Source organism: Schistocerca piceifrons, chromosome 5 (genome assembly GCF_021461385.2).
Source record: "Schistocerca piceifrons isolate TAMUIC-IGC-003096 chromosome 5, iqSchPice1.1, whole genome shotgun sequence".
Taxonomy (NCBI): domain Eukaryota; kingdom Metazoa; phylum Arthropoda; class Insecta; order Orthoptera; family Acrididae; genus Schistocerca; species Schistocerca piceifrons.
The window spans coordinates 161,427,873-161,448,997 of record NC_060142.1 but is presented as its reverse complement, the minus strand read 5'-3'; the positions used below and the strand labels follow the sequence as shown (position 1 = coordinate 161,448,997).

Below are 21,125 nucleotides of genomic sequence, written 5' to 3'. Positions count from 1 at the left end.
AGGACATTTTAAGTAGACGTTAACTGTGAGTATTTGTTGTGTATCGAGCCTGGTCGTATTGCCTGATGCAAACATGCCTCGTATCTCATGGTTCTCAACTTTAAATCTACGTGAAAAAGTATCGTTAGAACGCAACAATTCGTGAAAGTAAGTCTTTGCTGGTTTACTAATCAACGTGAACGATGTACCTCCATAGCCTGCCTAATTACAGGCAGTGCAGAAAAATATGGTACCACCAAAAACATATTATCATGCCTGATACGGAGGAAAACCATTGCTATTCAAAACAGCTTTCAGCGGAATGGATGAATGTGGTCCTGTATTGCTTTCAAGGGAATGTTACACTGACCTCCTGCAAAATAGCGGCAGGTTGTTCAGGTAACGATAATGGAGGTGAAGAGCGATCACGAGGTCTTCTCTCTGAAGTAGATCACTGTACCACACAAGCAGCTCGTAGTGAAATTGCGTGCTTATGGAATATCGTCTCAGTTATGTGACTGGATTTGCGATTTCCTGTCAGAGAGGTCACAGTTCGTAGTAACTGACGGAAAGTCATCGAGTAAAACAGAAGTGATTTCAGGCGTTCCTGAAGGTAGTGTTATAGGCCCTTTTCTGTTCCTTATCTATATAAACGATTTGGGAGACAATCTGAGCAGCTGCCTTCGGTTGTTTGCAGATGACGCTGTCGTTAATCGAATACTAAAGTCATCAGAAGATCAAAACAAACTGCAAAACGATTTGGAAAAAATATCTGAATGGTGAGTAAAGTGGCAATTGATCCTAAATAACGAAAAGTGACAGGTCATCCACATGAGTGCTAAAAGGAACTCGTTAAGCTTCGGTTACACGATAAATCAGTCTAATCTAAAAGCCGTAAATTCAACTAAATACCTAGGTATTACAAGTACGAACAACTTAAATTGGAAGGAACACATAGAAAATGTTGTGGGGAAGCCTAACCAAAGACTGCGTTTTATTGGCAGGACACTTAGAAAATGTAACAGACCTACTAAGGAGATTGCCTACAACACGGTTGTTCGTCCTCTTTTAGAATACTGCTGCGCGGTGTGGGATTCTTACCAGATAGGACTGACGGAGTACATCGAAAAAGATCAAAGAAAGGCAGCACGTTTTGTATTACCGCGAAATATGGGACAGAGTGTCACAGAAATGATATAGGATTTGGGCTGGAAATCATAAAAGAAAGGCGTTTTTCGTTGCGACGGAATCTTCTCACGAAAATCCAATCACTAACTTTCTCCTCCGAATGTGAAAATATTTTGTTGACAGCGACCTACATAGGGCGGAACGATCACCACGATAAACTAAGGGAAATCAGAGCTCGTACGGAAAGATATAGGTGTTCATTCTTTCCGCGCGCTATGCGAGAATGGAATAATAGAGAATTGTGAAGGTGGTTCGATGAACCCTCTGCCAGGCACTTAAATGTGATTTGCAGAGTATCCATGCAGATGTAGATGTAGATATAGACTCAGTAATATTGGGATCTGGTGACTGTGATTGGTCATCAAAGAGATGCAAGAATTCATCCTCGTTCTCACAATACCAATCCTGAGCATGCGCGCTGTGTGAAGAGGGCATTTGTCGTCTTGGAGCATAGCATCACCACTGGGGAACAAACATTGTACACTGAGATGTACCTGATCGGCCAAAATGGTCACATAGCCCTTGGTAGTAATGTGATCTTACAAAGTAACCAAGGGATCTTGGTGTACGACGGTTTGGCTACCCAAATCATCACCGGACCCCTTCCACGCTTCACTCTTGGGGCGTAAACTCGGCCAGAAGCAGTAACGAAGAAGACTCATCCGAGCTAATAACTTTTTTCCATTGCTCCATAGTCCAGGTTTTCTATGGCTTCAGCACAACGTTTTCCTGCTCTGGCATTTGCGTCACTGATGAGTGGTTTTGGACTTTCAGCTCGCCTTGCACTTCCCTGGTTATGGAGCTCTCTTCGTTTTGTTTTGGTGCTGACAGGGTTCGAGAATGCAACATTCATATCTACAGTGACTCTTGCAGTTATTGTCCCCTTAATTGTTCGTTACAATCCTCTTTATTGAGCGTCTGTCACGATCACTCAAAACATACTTTCGTCCGCTTTGTATCTTGACTTTCCCTGTATGCGGTATAAATCTTCGATACGGTGCCTCTTGACACTCCAGACACTTCGGCTATCTTGGTTACGCAAGCACCCGTCAAACGAACACCAACAATTTGCCACTTTAGAATACACCTCTCTCCGACGTAATGCACTCGCAACTATTCAGAAAACTGTTGTGACCACGAATGACCCTTGCAAGGACGTTGAGGACGTTGCACAGGTGCCGTTCGTTGCCAAATGCAACAGATCGACCTGCAGGCTTGGCTAGCATTATATTGAAGCAACCTTTTCTCGCGGGTATTGCATATTTTTGTCCGGCCCCTGTATGACACCTCCCACCCCCAGATCTGAATTTTACACTTTGTTCATTTCGCACTGGCTTTTGTGATCGCTCGACTTACTGTATCTTATAGATTCTATTAAAGAGATGGTATTATAATTTCACGATCAGCGTAATGTTTAATTGAGGATGTGTATCCACTTACTGTATCGTAGGTTTTATCGTTTGTATTAATGTATGTCAAATAGAACATTAAATGGTCTGTCTATTCAGTAAAAGTTAGCAGGAAGCAATACATTTGTTTAAAACTCCCAGAAAAACAAGTGTTTTCAGTTATAAAAATAGTCATTCAGCTGTATTAGAAGCTGTGGTAGATGCTCACGACAGTTTCATTATAATCGACGTAGGATGATTTGGAAAATATTTCGTTGGTGGTATATTTCGATCTACGAGTGCATTTCATTTGATGCAAGGAGGAAGGTTAATCCATAACTAGAGAACCGTGCGCTAAGATCCCACGACGAAATATTTCTCTCTGTTTTGCGTCATAGGTTGCTACCAACAATGTGAGGTTTCTATTAGTCTCCTAACTTTCCGTTAACAAGAAGCTATAATTAGCATAGCAGTCTAGTTGGTGGTGTTTTCCCATATTAGAAGAAGTTAAAAGGATTTCGATCAGAGCTCCAGCACCCTTCCTTCAACTGAGGGATCCAGCGGAACAGGTAAATGTTAAAAAGCCTTGGCGGTCAAAGCTATGCACGGGGAACCTTCAGATGAAACTATGAGGATATATACAGTCACTCTTCTTGATACGCCGCGGGGAGTCTCATTTTTAAAGCAATAGTGTCTATAAACACCCTGTTAGTCGTGTTACGTAATCTCTGATTTCTCCGAGTGACGAATCACAGTTCTGTGTAACTGGACGCGTATTTGGATGACCTCCTCTCCAAATCCGCGGCCTTTCATTCAGATTCAAATTTTCCGCTATTTCCCTCGCTAGGATAAGGCAAATGCAGGGATGATTCCTTTGAAAGGGGGCGGCTGATTTGCTTTGCCGTTCTTTCCCAACCCTAGCTTGTGATCCGTCTTTAATGTCGAAAAAAAAAAACAGAATCTGATTTAGTGTTAGTTTCCACCTGTTTTGCTTTCTACACTTATCGTACCGAAGGAGCTTCCCTTTGCTGTACTGTTGCTTCGTGTCTTGATCATAGGAGTAAGAGCTCACATCGTCCCTCGTGATTTTTGACAAGAATATCTTATTAGGCCTTTGATTTTATTCATGTTAGCACACTGTTCTTTGGAGTCCGCAACAGCAAAAGTACTGAAAACGATAAACAGTGCTTATAAAAACCAGCACGTCGACCTAGCTGAAGCTTTTGGTGGGGTGACGTTAGTAAGCTGATACAAAACAGTGTGTAGTAGAAAATCAGAAGACTGAAGCTTAACGTCCCGTCGACGAAAAAGTCATTGAATAATTATGGAACACCAGCTCGGACTGAGAAAGAATGGGGAAGGAAATTGGCAGTGCCCTTTCCAAGCAACCATCCAGATTTTTGGCTTAAGTAGTTTAGGAAAATCACGGAAACTCAAATTGGATGGCTGGAAGGCGTTTTTGAACCGATTTCCCGTCCAGCGTTTGCCACGGCGCCATTTAGCTGGGAAGAGTATAGTTGAAGACGTAAGGCTGCTGTTCTCACAACTCGTCCGAATATCGATGTTTAGATACGAGCTTAGCCGGCAACAGTATTGGCGAGGATTGAGAAAAGTGAAACTGCGTCTCCGGCCACAACAGTGGGTTCGTTTGCATAAAAATGGATTGGGCAGTAACAGTCGGTCGGCATAGTTTTGCCAAATCAGTAAAAAAACTGATTTAAGACTTAACTGTGGCTTCTTTGTGACACTGTTTAGCTCGCAGAGAAGTGATTATGCTGGGGTCCGGAAGTATGGATTTATCACAATCATTTGACTTCTTGTCTAGCTTTTTTCCTTGATTGTAGGAAAGCATTAAAACCCATATTGATTAAAGGAAAATTGTTTGCATTGAACTAAGATTTCGAAACCCGCTTCAATATTCCATGAAAATTTATTATTAGATTTTATTATAAAGCACATCAAACCAAACTAAAACTGTATAGGCGTGTGTTCTGGGCTTGTCAGCATACATACACACAACACCAAAACCACAACTACGAAATGTGAACGGTTGAGGGCCTTACTGGAAACAGTTTGGAACAAAAGTGACATCATCAAATTATCGAAACTTCACAATAATGAAGGAAACTGTTCTAGGCAAAGCAGAGTTTAATTTATGCACGATGAATCGGAAGCCATCCGCTTCACAGTTACAGCAAACAATATGCCAGCAACTGACTTAAGAGATGAACATCGAATCTCTATTGAGCGCGGTAGTTTCCTAAGAGTGACAAATAACGTATTATTACAGTGCAATTATTTTGAAGTTTATTCTTAAGTTGGTCCACCTAGCAGAAAGATTATTCAGATTTTTATTGTGAGAAAAAGGAAGTTATGAGAAAGAAACTGGCACTAAGAAGTTTAAATACGTTTACGGATAAAAATATTGAGGTTTTAAATATGGTCTGATACTTGATATTCATGTTTCGGAAATAAAATCTCAAATTGTTATAACTGCATTCGAAGTTGGAGTCCATCTAGAAATCATTCTGGAAGCTTTGCGTTATTGAACAAATATACATCTTCTCGCTGGCTCTTAAAGCCATTAAATTGAAGCGTCAGACATCCATTTAAGACATGATGCAAAATCCCGTGGAATAATTATTTTCTGTCGTTGCTTTAAACTGAATTACACACCTGATGAGAGTAAACTCGAATAACGTTTTTGAAGAACTTGATTCCAAAGTAACAAAGAAAATCCATCAAAATTATGTCAGCGTTGATTACCTTCTGGGTTGTGTGTGAGTAAAAATTGATCAATGTTTTTCATATAACTGGAGTCACATTTAGCTCATTTCCTTTTGGAGGACTGGCAAGACTGGGTAGGCAGAGTCGTTGACGAGCTGTCTTAGTAAAGAAAGGTATGCTTTGGTCCCGACACTTTGATTCGTCTGTGGATGATAACGAAGTTTACTGAAATGAAAGTTCGTCGTGCGGAATGGTCCAAGGTTTAATTATACTGCTGATCAGACAGAACAGTTGAAGACTGTGGCATATAATATCCGTCAAGTATTATCATAGAGGAAAAAGCTATCAGCAAGAATAAATGGCTATTATCATTCGGACAATAAAATTCAATTTCCCCACCTATGTCCACTCCGCATCCCGCTTTAGGACAAGAAAGAAAGAAGAGATCTACGAGACGGTGAACAACGAGATTATAATGGCTGGGTCGCTATAAAGGCGCAGCAGTAGAATCTGTCAGTATTGCCTCTCCATTGGCAGGTTAGGGAATTATAATTACTAGACCTCGGATTTCATGTAATATCAAATTAAGAAATATGTGCATAATTATGCAACCAAGATTAGTTGTGGGACTAGGGCGTCCCGCGTAGCAGACCGTTCGCCGGGTGCAAGTCTTTCTATTTGACGACACTTCGGCAACTTGCGCATCGAACTGAGATTCTAAACATATAAATAAATATGTAATAAAAAATTATATGTAAAATCCCAAATTTTATTTTGTTTCTAGAAAATGTAAGTCCACAGGCAGGCTACCACAAATATCCCTATGCGACTTCTTAATTAGTTCACTTCTGCTACAAAATACTGAAGTACAAGTGTCTCCTACTCAAGCTTTTGAGCCAGAATGGAAGGGGATGCACAATTAATTATAATACGCTTTTCCAGATGTTCTGTTGCCACGCACAGTCTTATGTCTGACAACATTTCTTTATAAAAAGAGAAAAACCCTCAACTTCGCAAGAAATCAACGGTGCATATTTATATAGAGTGATGGTGCTACGTATAATGTTCTCAGGAGGTTCTATGTACGATTTCATCATTAAATAAGCGAGACAAAATAAAAAACTTTGAATATCCAGGGTCCTTACTCAGCACAGGTTGCAGTTTACTAGAAACTACATCACCCCCTTCACCTGGTACAATAATGACCTTCCGAACTTCATTTTGCCTCTTGGAGACCCATATTTGACGTCTCCAGTTTCTTGATACTGTCTAGCTGAAACTGAACTGAGCACTTTAGAACTGTTGCATGCTGACAAGGATTTACTCACAGACACTGCTGGATCAGAAGAAAAGTTTTCCATCATGGACTTCTCAGCTTCAGAGTGCTTGCTGTACAAAGCAACAGCTTCAATCCATGTTGCCCACTTTGTTATCACGGCTCCCGATGCAAAGATGCATCAAGTAGCTGCTGCTTGTAGCGTTTTACACGATAAGGACATTTCAGCAAAACCTTCTTCATTGCTGATGTCAGTGAATTTACGTCTGAGAATTTATGTATGTCTCTGCCACTCGTTGCATTGTATGAGCCGTTCACGTAACGTACACTAAGTTTAGATAAAGTACATTAGACGATTTCCCCGCTTTCAACATGTATGGAGCTGCATCTGTGTATATCAGTAAGACCCTATCTTTTTAAGCCATCTGGCCGTAGTGTCTTAAGTCTATCATTAACGAAATGTTGCACTATTTGTTGCATTCAAAGGTTTACAATTAATTAAATAGCGTTTGGATACAGCCTTAAAGTCCAGCTTGCCCATCGTTAGATTAGTGAAGAAACAACCTGCGGCATGCGTCGTCTCTTCATAGAAATCCGTTTACAGTAGGTGATTTGCCAACGTCAGCCCTGATTTTTTCTAACAAGTCAACGTAACAGCAATTCAGGTAATTCTTACTGAGAGTTGACTCGTCGGTGATGTTGCAGTTGTAGTAATTGTGTAGGAAATGTTTAAATTCAGGTTCTTCTGCATTTCAGGTATTTCTGTAAGAAATGTTTAAATTCAAGTACTTCAACTTTGTTCCAGGCAATGTTTCCTGCAACCATAGCAAGACACGGTTCTTTTTAAAATTCTCTGTTAGATGGTGTAGATTCTCCGTGCAACTATTTAATTAGGACCTGTTTCTTTGAAGTAATCTATTGTTTCTTCCTAATATGTAGATTGCTCAGTAAATGTTGTTCAGTACGACACGTTACTACCGTTCGCTTATCACAAAGTTGGCAGAGAACCAATCTGCCATCAGTTGTTAAGGCACTGTCAATAGAAATCCATGTTTAGAGCTTTGATGACAGTGAAGACGCAAACGGTACCATAGGTAACGTAAATGCAAGTGAGTGTTAACACATAGCGAAGCGTCTGATAACAAGAAAGCAAACGGTTTAAAGCAAGTCATAGTTGTCCGCATCGAACTTGTGCAGTTTAGCTTTGAATGTAAAGGCTGTGACGACTGTGTGAGAAACATAATAACACAATTTAATTTTTTCCGCTATCTTCCTATGCAACGAAAATGTATGGGAATTCCGAAAATCTATAATAATCCCGCAATAATATTAAAATAAGTAGAATTATGTAAAACAGTGTGAAATATATATTGTACCACAAATTTGTACAAAATATGTAATTTAAAACCATGAAATAAGGGTCCTTTTAGTGTAATTCATCGACATTTCGGTTTTTCTTATGATGATGATGATGTGGTCTTCAGTCCTGAGACTGGTTTGATGCAGCTCTCCGTGCTACTCTATTCTGTGCAAGCTTCTTCATCTCCCAGTACCTACTGCAACCTACATCCCTCTGAATCTGTTTAGTGTATTCATCTCTTGGTCTCCCACTACAATTTTTACCCTCCACGCTGCCCTCCAATACTAAATTGGTGATCCCTTGATGCCTCAGAATATGCCCTACCAACCGATCACTTCTTCTAGACAAGTTGTGCCATAAATTCTCTCCAATTCTATTCAATACCTCCTCATAAGTTATGTGATCTACCCATCTAATCTTCAGCATTCTTCTGTAACACCACATTTCGAAAGCTTCTATTCTCTTCTTGTCTAAACTGTTTATCGTCCACGTTTCACTTCCATACATGGCTACACTCCATGCAAATACTTTCAGAAACGACTTCCTGGCACTTAAATCTATACTCGATGTTAACAAATTTCTCTTCTTCAGAAACGCTTTCCTTGCCATTGCCTGTCTACATTTGATATCCTCTCTACTTCGACCATCATCAGTTATTTTGCTCCCCAAATAACATAACTCCTTTACTACTTTAAGTGTCTCATTTCTTAATCTAATTCTCTCAGTATCACCTGACTTAATTCGACTACATTCCATTATCCTCGTTTTGCTTTTGTTGATGTTCATCTTATACCCTCCTTTCATGACACTGTCGATTCCGTTCAACTGCTCTTCCAAGTCCTTTGCTGTCTCTGACAGAATTACAATGTCATCGGCGAACCTCAAAGTTTTTATTTCTTCTCCATGGATTTTAATACCTACTCCGAATTTTTCTTTTGTTTCCTTTACTGCTTGCTCAATATACAGATTGAATAACATCGGGGAGAGGCTACAACCCTGTCTCACTCCCTTCCCAACCACTGCTTCCCTTTCATGCCCCTCGACTCTTATAACTGCCATCTGGTTTCTGTACAAATTGTAAATAGCCTTTCGCTCCCTGTATTTTACCCCTGCCACCTTTAGAATTTGAAAGAGAGTATTCCAGTCTCATCGTCAAAAGCTTTCTCTAAGTCTACAAATGCTAGAAACATAGGTTTGCCTTTCCTTAATCTAGCTTCTAAGATACGTCGTAGGGTCAGTATTGCCTCACGTGGTCCAACATTTCTACGGAATCCAAAGTGATCTTCCCCGAGGTCAGCTTCTACCAGTTTTTCTATTCGTCTGTAGAGAATACGCGTTAGTATTTTGCATCCGTGACTTATTAAACTGATTGTTCGGTAATTTTCACATCTGTCAGCACCTGCTTTCTTTGGGATCGGAATTATTATATTCTTCTTGAAGTCTGAGGGTATTTCGCCTGTCTCATAAATCTTGCTCACCAGATGGTAGAGTTTTGTCAGGACTGGCTCTCCCAAGTCTGTCAGTAGTTCTAATGGAATGTTGTCTACTCCCGGGGCCTTGTTTCGACTCAGGTCTTTCAGTGCTCTGTCAAACTCTTCACGCAGTATCGTATCTCCCATTTCATCTTCATCTACATCCTCTTCCATTTCCATAATATTGTCCTCAAGTACATTGCCCTTGTATAACCCCCTCTATATACTCCTTCCACCTTTCTGCTTTCCCTTCTTTGCTTAGAACCGGGTTTCCATCTGAGCTCTTGATATTCATACAAGTGGTTCTCCGTTCTCCAAAGGCCTCTTTAATTTTCCTGTACCCTGTATCTATCTTACCGCTAGTGAGGTAACCTTCTATATCCTTACATTTGTCCTCTAGCCATTTTGCACTTCCTGTCGATCTTGTTTTTGAGACGTTTGTATTCCTTTTTGCCTGCTTCATTTACTGCATTTTTATATTTTCTCCTTTCATCGATTAAATTCAGTATTTCTTCTGTTACCCAAGGATTTCTACTAGCCCTCGTCTTTTTATCTACTAGGCCCTCTGCTGCCTTCACTACTTCATCTCTCAAAGCTGTATTTCTTTCCTCCATTCTTGTCAATTGTTCCCTTATTCTCTCCCTGAAACACTGTACAACCTCTGGTTCTTTAAGTTTATCCAGGTCCCATCTCCTTAAATTCCCACGTTTTTGCAGTTTCGAAGTTTTAATCTACAGTTCATAACCAATAGATTGTGATCAGAGTCCACATCTGCCCCTGGAAATGTCTTACAATTTAAAACCTGGTTCCTAAATCTCTGTCTTACCATTATATAATCTATCTGAAACCTGTCACTATCTCCAGGTTTCTTCCATGTATACAACCTTCTTTCATGATTCTTGAACCAAGTGTTAGCTATGATTAAGTTATGTTCTGCGCAAAATTCTACCAGGCGGCTGCCTCTTTCATTTCTTAGCCCCAATCCATATTCACCTACTACGTTTCCTTCTCTCCCTTTTCCTAATACCGAATTCCAGTCACCCATGACTATTACATTTTCGTCTCCCTTCACTATCTGAATAATTTCTTTTATTTCATCATACATTTCTTCAATTACTTCGTCACCTGCAGAGCTAGTTGGCATATAAACCTGTACTACTGTAGTAGGCGTGGGCTTCGTGTCTATCTTGGCCACAATAATGCGTTCACTATGCTGTTGGTAGTAGCTTACCCGCACTCCTATTTTTTTATTCATTATTAAACCGACTCCTGCATTATCTGTATTTGATTTTGTATTTATAACCCTGTACTCACCTGACCAGAAGTCTTGTTCCTGCTGCCACCAAACTTCACTAATTCCCACTATATCTAACTTTAACCTATCCATTTCCCTTTTTAAATTTTCTAACCTCCCTGCCCGATTAAGGGATCTGACATTCCACGCTCCGATCCGTAGAATGCCAGTTTTCTTTCTCCTGATAACGACGTCCTCTTGAGTAGTCCCCGCCCGGAGATCCGAATGGGGGACTATTTTACCTCCGGAATATTTTACCCAAGAGGACGCCATCATCATCTAATCATACAGTAAAGCTGCATGCCCTCGGGAAACATGACGGCCGTAGTTTCCCCTTGCTTTCAGCCGTTCGCAGTACCAGCACAGCAAGGCTGTTTTGGTTAGTGTTACAAGGCCAGATCAGTCAATCATCCTGACTGTTGCCCCTGCAACTACTGAAAAGGCTGCTGCCCCTCTTCAGGAACCACACATTTGTCTGGCCTCTCAACAGATACCCCTCCGTTGTGGTTGCACCTACGGTACGGCTATCTGTATCGCTGAGGCACTCAAGCCACCCCACCAACGGCAAGGTCCGTGGTTCTTGGTTTTTTTTTCTTATAACTACATATAAAGGAATAAAACATGTAATTACATAAAATCCGGGCTCTAATAATTACATTTGGATTCCCCTTCTTACGTTAAAAATTGTCGAAATACTCTACTTTTTCCGTTGCGACTATTTGGTGTTGTAATGGTTCCACTTCGGCTGTTCACACTTATTTGCTTTATTTAATTTCCTACGATTGGCCGATTTCGGCCTCATAGTCCGTTCACAAGTGCTGTAGGTGTCGGCATGTCATAATATATCCGATTATTTAGCAGCCGGCATCGGATATATTACGACGCGTTGGCACCCACAGCGCAGGAGAACGTTCTATAAGGCCGGAATTGGGCAACCGTGAAAAATTAAATAAAGTAAATACGCGTAAACAACAGCCGAGCCGAGAACATTACAGCAAATATGCTGCTGTGGTAGCCCGAATGGAGAAAATGTTCGGCGTCTCTTGTTCCACTACGAGTGAATTTAAAGTTAAAACTGTTAGACAATAGTTTCATTTGTGGAGTGAAAATTGTAAGTTTGGAGTTTATTATCCGAAGTAGTCTGTCACGTAATCTGAACTGCTTCCTTTATACTTTCTTGTATCTACAGTTGTGGATTCTTTTGAATACGTATCTTGTGAGAGCTTGGTTGTATGATAATGTTGTGCGCCCTTATCGCAAAGTATCATCGTCGTTCTATATTTACTACAGCAGTCATCGTAAAAACCTGCTGTTATCGCTATACTGCGTATTAAACGTTAAGACAGTGAAACATAAATTGTTCCGTTTTCTGTTCACAGGCATGAGACTGGGTCTCCTGCAGTCCAAAATCGGCCTCGCTCACCTGATGTCAAAGATCGAATTCCAGAAATGCGATGAGACTGAAATTCCAATTGAATTCGATCCACTAACCATAGTGTTTATGCCCGCAACTGGGCTTCATCTGCGAGCGAAGAAGAGATCTGTGTGAAGAGTGAAGATTAACTGTCCTAACAGGAACTTTTACGAGAAGACCGTATACTCTATATCTGTTTACCACGTGTATCGTCAATAAATCTCTAACAATCGTCATTTCTATGAAAGCCAACAATCTATCAGTGTCTTTTTCAATTGTGTGTGTGTATGGTTGTGTCTGAAAATAAAATGAAATAAGGAAATCTCATCCCTACCTCTGATATCTAAAGGTAACTGCGTGAACTAGAGGCCTACTTGGGGAATCCCCAGTACTCGTGCAGCCTAATAGAGTATGGCAGGCAGAGCAGTACGGAAAAACCCACAGATAATTACTGAAGCCGTGATAAGTTGCGATTAGATACTCAATCGCCTTGTACCAAGGGTCGTCTGCCTTGGCCTTGAGACGCCATATGGGCGGTACTTGTTATCGTAGCAAGCACTGCAAACATGCGGCCTCTAATCGTATCTCTGGCGCAAGCCAAACGCCATTTATTGTTCAATTACTACAGCAGAATTGTCGAGGAGGCAGCTGTGTTACGTTATTTACTATCGAAATAATTATGAAAAATCCGCCTCGATTGCACAAACTACCTGGTGTTTACCTAGGTTTCAGCGTGGGTAATCACGCCTTCTTCAGAACAAATATAAAACAGCTTGTTATATATTTGTTCTGAAGAAGGCGTGGTTACCCACGCTGAAACATAGGTAAACACCAGGAAGTTTGTGCAATCGAGGCGGATTTTTCATAATTATTTCGATACTTACGATTGCTGACGCGCTACAATGCTGAAAGTTCTTTTATTTACTATCGCCATCATTTTCCAGTGGCTGAAGTCAGAAAGAAATTTCCTTGTGTTTAACAGTTTCCAGACAATGCTCTTGTTACTAAAGAAAGGCTGTCTTCTGAAAGCATCAATAAAACCCTGTTAACCTGAATATAGTGACTTACACCATCTGATAACAAAGGGGGACTGAGTAGGGCAGAGGCCCACGCGGGAAACCCACAGTACGGTGCGGCCTAATAGACTACGGCAGGGTGTCCAATGCTCCTGGAAAGTGGACATAATTTCACGTCACCGAATGCACCGTCAATCAGCCGCCATTGTTTCCGACTTCAACAATAGCCGTGAAGGATGTCTCACCATCTTAACGACAACAAATCTTTACACAAACGTCAGATTACAACATTACGTACAATAAAGAATCAGTCATGTTATGAGACACGCTGCGTGGAACAGGGAGAATGACTTAAAGTTCCGAGGCAAATTGTTGTTTTATTAAATGGATCAGAAATGACCACTTGAACTTATCTACTCTTTATCGCTAAGGGCGTACATATTACACAGAGTGCTCGACGGCGTTACATGTACTTACTCGAGCGAACGTAGTATTGTGAAAATTAGCTGGCTAAAATTAGTTCTGTTTAAATACCTTTGCTTCGAAAAATTTTGAGTCACGTTTGGTAATTTCTTTTCGAGTGATATCTTCCAATAAAAGTTTCTACTTCAAAGTGTCCAAAATGAAGCAATGTCCATGAGGTGTTGTTTTTTAATACATAAAGATCTGTCGTTTTATTCAACGAACGAGCAGGTCAAACGGAACTAAACATCTAGGTGCTTTCGTCCATCTACTCTGTCATATTCTTTCGGTGTAATCCTAACTCAGATTAAACTAAGACATTCATCTTTCGTAAAGCGCTCCTAAAAATAAAAGACTTCCATTACGAACCCTGATGAAGACAAACATTCACCTTCTATAATGTAAGCAATCAGCCTTAACCCCTTGTCCAAATTTCTCATTATTTGTAAGATATGACCTTGCGCTAAAGTGTAAATGTCGTGTCACTATGGCCCCCCGTCGGGTAGACCGTTCGCCGGGATCAAGTCTTTCGATTTGACGCCACTTCAGCAACTTGCGCGTTGATGGGGATGAAATGATGATGATTAGGACAACAGAACACCCAGTCCCTGAGCGGAGGAAATCTCCGACCCAGCCGGATTTCGAAGCCGGGCCCTTCGAGTTTGACATTCTCACGCGCTGACCACTTTTTTTTTAATTGTTCTAATTTTGTTCGATGTTGTTCGTTGCATTTGTTCGATGTGGATGTCCCAGGACACCCGTTCTAGTTCAGTGTTGAGCCGTTGACTCAGTTCTTTTTATTACAGAGGGCTGATAACTCTCTGACCGAACACGCTAAGCTACCCTGCCGAAGCCACTCAGCTTCTGGGGGCGGACGCCTTCCGCTGAGAAATGCCATTATTATGTGGGAGGAACTATAATGGGCAGAAGTTTATGTGAAAGTCTCACTGGAATTTTAAAAATAATCACTCAGTTTCATTAGAGTTTATTCCATGATCAAAAGGAAGTACATGGTTTCAACCAATTCACACATACCCTATTTGTTTTGAAATCCTATTTCCTTCCCGCACGTGCACAGCGAGACATTAACCATACATACTTCATGCAACGCTTCGTAATGAACGATAGAGCTTAGGAATATGAAATAGGGTAAGTATACTAGTAATATGGACTACATGATAATTGTATATAACTACGAGGCAGCTGCTGCTACGGTCCTATGTCAAGGTCCTTAAGACGTAAGATATTGACAGTCTTGGCGCTCATACCACTACTGCTGGCAGTCAATCTTTATCTCTAAAATTATTTCGTTTGTTTCATAAACTATGTATTTATGACTTAATTTGATTGCCGGCCGGAGTGGTCGTGCGGTTCTAGGCGCTACAGTCTGGAACCGCGTGACCGCTACGGTCGCAGGTTCGAATCCTGCCTCGGGCATGGATGTGTGTGTTGTCCTTAGGTTAGTTAGGTTTAAGTAGTTCTAAGTTCTAGGGGACTTATGACCTCAGCAGTTGAGTCCCATAGTGCTCAGAGCCATTTGAGCCATAATTTCATTGGACAACATTATTTACCCTAAGCAAGCTGAAATTGGAGGTTTGTTTTCTTTATGTTCAATGTTAGTGCGTCAATGGGAACGTCGGAATAAATGCACCGACTCTGAAATATTGCACAGGAAGAACTTGCATCGGTGAGAGCACCATGATCTCCGTTTCAATCATCTGCCGAGGCAAACAATAATACAAAATAAGCACATCGGACAAAAAATTGTTACCGCCAAGGATACATCACGCCAACACCGTATAACATTTCATTTCGCCGAGAAAGACAAGTTTCCCCAAGTATGCCATATTCAGCTGACTACAGTCACTGATAATTACATTTTTAGAACATCTTAATTTAATCCACTCGAATATTCGCTTCACGATGGAAGTGGAGAAGGATGGCTGCCTTCCCATTTTTGAAGTTTTGTCCAATAGGAAGATTGATGATGAATTGGGATATGCCGTTTATTCGAGGTCAGTTTATACTGATTTTGGTTCAAGCTGATAGTTGTCACCATCCAGCTCAGCGTGGAGGGGTACCTCGTACTTTGGTACATATGGCCCACGTCATCTCAGACCCTGAAACTTTGCCAACAGTGTTAGCGCACCTCGAAGTCATCTTTCACCAGAATGGTTATGGTGGAGGACAGGTCAGACAGGCGTTGCACCATCGACTAAACGTGAATCGCCTGATTGATGAAAATAACGAGGTGGCACCAAAGTCTGAGGCCTTTTTGCCTTATGCGGGCAGCGTTTCAACAGGATTGGTCGTATTGTGCAGAAGCATCACGTCACGTGAGTTTTTCGGCCAGGGTCTGTAGATTAGGGCTCTTTTAGTACCTGTAAAGGATAATAAGGGCTTGCATAAGGCGGACGATTTGCAGTTGTGGCATGTTATACACTGGTGAGGCCATCAGGACTGTGGAGGACCGGTGAATTGAGCATACGCGTCTCACACGCTCAGCAAGGAGTTGAGACTGAATTAGCAAGTGACTTTATACGAGGGGCGTTTGAAAAATCCGTGCAAAAATAAAAACTACGTACGTGTTTGGGGTAAACCTTTTTTATTTTTCGACATAGTCTCCTTTTAGACTTATACACTTCGTCCAACGTTGTTCTAATTTGCTGATCCCTTCCGAATAGTAAGAATTGTCCAAGTCTGCAAAATAGCTATTAGTTACTGCAACCACCTCCTCGTTTGAATAAAATCTTTGTCCCGAAAGTCATTTCTTCAAATTGGGGAACAAATAGTAGCCTGAGGGAGCCAAGTCTGGAGAATAGGGAACCGGGAGGGGGGGGGGGGGTAGTATGACACGAGTTAGAATCCTATTTTCACTAATTTTGCGAGCACTACTGCTGAGGTGTGTGCTGCTGCATTGTAGTGATTGAAAAGGACTTTGCTGCGGTCCATCAGCCGGCGTTCTTCTTGCAGATCGGTTTTCAAACGGTCTAATAACGATGAATAATATGCACCTGTTCCAGATAGTGACGAGGATTATCCCTCGCGAGTCCCAAAAGACAGTCGCCATAACCTTTCCGGCCGAAGGAATGGCCTTCGCCTTTTTTGGTGCAGATTCTCCCTTGGTAACCCATTGTTTAGATTGTTCTTTGGTCTCAGGTGTGTAGTAATGTATCCATGTTTGATCCACAGTGACGAAACGACGCTTAAAGTCCTGCAGATTCTTCCGGAACAGTTGCAAACCATCCTGGCGACACTTCACACGATTCCGTTTTTAGTCAAGCGTAAGCAATCGTGGAACCCTTCTTGCTGATAGCGTTCTCATGTCCAAATGTTTATGCAAAATATTATGTACCCGTTCATTCGGGATTCCCACAGCACTAGCAATCTCACGCACTTTAACTCTTCTGTCATCCATCACCATATCATGGATTTGATCAATTATTTCTGGAGTCGTAACCTCCACAGGGCGTTCAGAACGTTCAGCATCACTTGTGACCACATGGCCACTCCGAAAATTTTGAAACCACTTATAAACTGTTCTAAAAGAAGGTGCAGAGTCACAATAATATTTATCAAGCTTCTCATTAGTCTAGTGAGGCGTTTTGCCTTTCATAAAGTTATGCTTAATCACCACACGAAATTCTTTTTCTTCCATTTTTTGACAATCACTCGACTTCCTTGATTCACACGAATGCCAAACACAAAGAAATAAACCAATATGGCTGAAACTTGCTGTGCGTTCTTTCCAAAGATGCTACTAACTAAACATGACCTCGATACGCGCCGCCGAGCGGTTCCAGGCGCTTCAGTCGGGAACCGCGCGACCGCTACGGTCGCAGGGTCGAATCCTGCCTCGGGCATGGATGTATGTGATGTCCTTAGGGTAGTTAGGTTTAAGTACTTCTAAATTCTAGGGGACTGATGAACTCAGATGTTAAGTCCCATAGTACTCAGAGCTTGATACGCGCTGGTGGTGGCACCTCTCGGACTTTGCACGGACTTTTCAAACGCCCCTCGTAAATAGCTATGAAGGTTTCTGCTTAAAATGTGCATGGAATCCTGACCTCTTCCTGGTCAAAGAACTGAGGGACAAAAAATGGCTCTGAGCACAATGGGACTTAACATCTCAGGTCAATAGTCTCCTAGAACTTAGAACTACTTAAACCTAACTAACCTAAGGACATCACACACATCTATGCCCGAGGCAGGATTCGAACCTGCAACTGTAGCGGTCTCGCGGTTCCAGACTGAAGCACCTAGAAGCGCTCGGCCACAGCGGCTGGCAACCGAGGGACAGAAGTAATGATAACTCACCTGCTGATAATTAACATTCAGTATCGATAACTTTTCATGTTGGTCGCATTTCGTTGTGTGGTGGCGTTAGTGTTTGCGGTGGGTATGTGTATGTTATTTGCCAGCAAATACCACGCACACCGAGATTTAAAATTCCCTTGAACAATTAGGAACTCAAGCCTCACATAGATGAGACTGTGTTAGCTACGCGTCCAGTCACATTAATGTGTCCACCTGTCAAAAGCCTGAATAACCACCTTTAGCAATGCGGACGTGTAGGAAGTGTGTCAGTGAGTTTCTTGAAGTTACTGACAGGGACGTGGAGCCACGCAACTCCAGTGCCATGACCTTGTTTCACGGTTGAGGATCCAAGGCACGAACAGCCCTGTGAAAGCGGTTCCCACAGGTTCTCGACTGGGCTTGAATCTGGGGGGACTTAGTGGGCAGCAGAGTATGGTAAATTCATCCTGCTAGTCTTCGAACCAAGTAGTACACTGCGAACTGCGTGACACATTGCATTGTCCTGCTGGTAGGTACCATTGCGCCGAGGAAAAACAAACTGCATTAGGGTCGTACATGAGCCTCAAGGATAGATGTACACTTATCTTGATCCATTGTCTCTTCCAGAATGACAAGATCACCCAGGGAATGCTATTCCTCAGTGCATATTGCTTCCTTCTCAGGCCTGGTTCCGACGATCGTTGGAGAGTGGTAAACGCCAAAGGCCATCTGTCCGATGCAGTATAAAATGTTATCCACCCAAAAAAGGCCAGCTGTCGCCACTCAGTGGACACCCAGTTGAGATTTTAACGTGAAAATTCCAGCCTTCGTCACCGATGAATAGCAATCAGCATGGGTGCCTAAACCAGGCTTCTGCTACAGAGGCCCATACACAGCAACGTTCGCTGAACAGTCGTTGAGGAGACATTGATGGAAGCCCCTTGGTTCATTTGGGCAGGCAGTTATTCAACAGTTGCACGTCTACTCGCCAGTACACATCTTCACAGCCGAAGTTTACCCCTATCATTTATAGCCCGTGTTGCATCACAGCTGACTGGCCGCCATGTTTGGATAGCGCCATTTTGCCACGCATGGGGTACTTTAACCACGGATGCACACGAACAGCTTTCACCATTGCCTGAAAGCCAATGACCGTGCCTTTTTGGACGTCAAATTAATCGCTCCACATTGTAAATAACACAAACAGAAATCAAGTTATAGATGTAGCTGAGGTGTCAGGTCAGAGGGGTGTTCTGAACACAATTTCGACACAAAGCATCTCAGTAGGCTGTGGAGTGGAACGGGTAGGCTAGCAATAGAGCAGTGCATCACCATTGACAAGACGCTCATTTATTGAACACATAAGTCAGGTATTACCCAAAAGGAACAATCAGTACAAATTACAAAATAATATTCTTTTCCTTTAAGTCACTCAAACATTCAAACAGGCAAATAGCAATGATTTAACTGAAAGCCTTTTAAGAAAGCAAGACTAGAAAATTTGAATGATGAGTTAAAATCATATTTAAATAGGCTCTGACCGAGCACATATTTTAAAACGAAATTCTTCCTTTAAGGAACCAGCGATCAAAATTAATTACATAATCCTCAACAACCATATTACATCCAAGACATTTAAGATTAAACAGTAATATATAACATCAGAGAGCTGCAGTCCCAAATTTTAAGCAGGACGTTTCAGATGGACTGCACTGCAACAGTACAATACAAGTCCCTCAGACGATCTCCCACACAGAAAGTTATTGCCGCAATCGCCAAAATATCAACATAATTTCATGTACAGACCTAAAACAAACTAAAAGCTCTCTTAAGTTTGGTACAGTTAATTCCTTTTAACATAACATAAATCACAAGTCTAGCCCTAGGACGCCACCAACACCCAGAAATTTAGCACGCTAAAAACTATAGCGATGCACTCATCATGTATCCTTACAAAATCCAAGAACAGAGAGCCGGCTCCCCAATAGCGGAACATTTAACCACGCACAGTGTGTGGGTTTGCAGCATGCCGATCTCACCCCTAACCTCAACACCAGTTCAAATACTAGTCAGCCTACAATCTTGAACCACCATACACATTCCTTCAGTTACTGCATAGAAAGCCAATGTAACAGGCAAACAGACCAGCATATGATAAAGCATAAGCAATTTCCTTACTAGACAACCCTTGTGAATAGTAGCCGTAATTTTATTTTTTTTAAAAACATGAGCACACCCACAATAAAAAGACAAACAACGCCAATTATAAGGACAGTAGCACATAAGCAAGTAGCAATGGTAACTTCTGTTTAGATTGGCTACAAATCAGCGTGTGATTTAACACACCAGAGAACAGTCTTTAAAACACAACCATCAATACAATAGCAAATTACTCACACATGTACTCCCCCACGATTTCGATTCGCAAGGCCATAGACAAAACGTGGAGAACGTATCACTTAGACCAACATAATGGTGCTCCCTCAGTTACCCCAAATAACTGACTCCCTTAGTTGCACAGCAAAGAACCAGACCTAATGAAACCACCACAGTTTTCGCCTCTAAATTGTCACAGTACAAGTGAGACTCAATCACAAATGTAATTTTACATCACCAGTTCCCGTATAGTCAAAACAAGCGCCTGATTTTCAGCCGTTTATAACGGCAGGCAGCAACATCGTACGGAAAAGAACGTAGACACATGCTCTTACCAATTCTCTTCCCCGAAAGCAGCCACCGCAACTCTCGGGAACCTCTGGGACATCCAATGCAAAAATCGTTACTCCTTCACACAAATTACAGGACGCCCGCTTCCCGCTGCTTGCTACGCCGCCTTCCGTTCAGAGCCAACTTGTATATCTCCATGTGATAGGTCCAGTCCTACACTCGCTGTGCCAACCCAACAACCGTCTTCCACCACGTCCCGGAGCACACCCCCACAGGACCTCGCCTCGTTACTCCTCGCGTAGACCCCAGAGAGCGTTGCTTACCGCCCTGATCGTGGCTGGAAAGATAAACCACCAGAGTGGCACTATCGATATGAGCCGCCACGGCTCAGTAGCTGATCGTCATCTTTGGCATGATGCTTCCTGTCTTCCGATTACGGCTCTCAGTCTCTGATGAAGGCTTCATCATCTCGCAAGTACAGTAATTGTAGCGTCTCTGCCTGGGCAGTGAATTAGCATAGCAGCACCGTGATGTCGAAATCCACACCAGTAGCGTCATAAAAGTTTTCACAAGCATCTGCGTAGGC

General features: G+C 42.0%; 1 protein-coding gene across 1 annotated transcript in view; it reads left to right on the top strand.

The window, feature by feature from the left end:
* LOC124798833 (cytochrome P450 6k1-like) overlaps positions 1 to 12,233 on the top strand; it is a 68,544-nt gene extending 56,311 nt beyond the window's left edge. The window contains exon 7 of the mRNA XM_047262364.1: positions 12,064 to 12,233. Coding sequence (XP_047118320.1) covers positions 12,064 to 12,233 — 170 coding nt within the window. The remainder of the gene's footprint in view (positions 1 to 12,063) is intronic.
* The last annotated feature ends 8,892 nt before the right edge of the window (positions 12,234 to 21,125 follow it).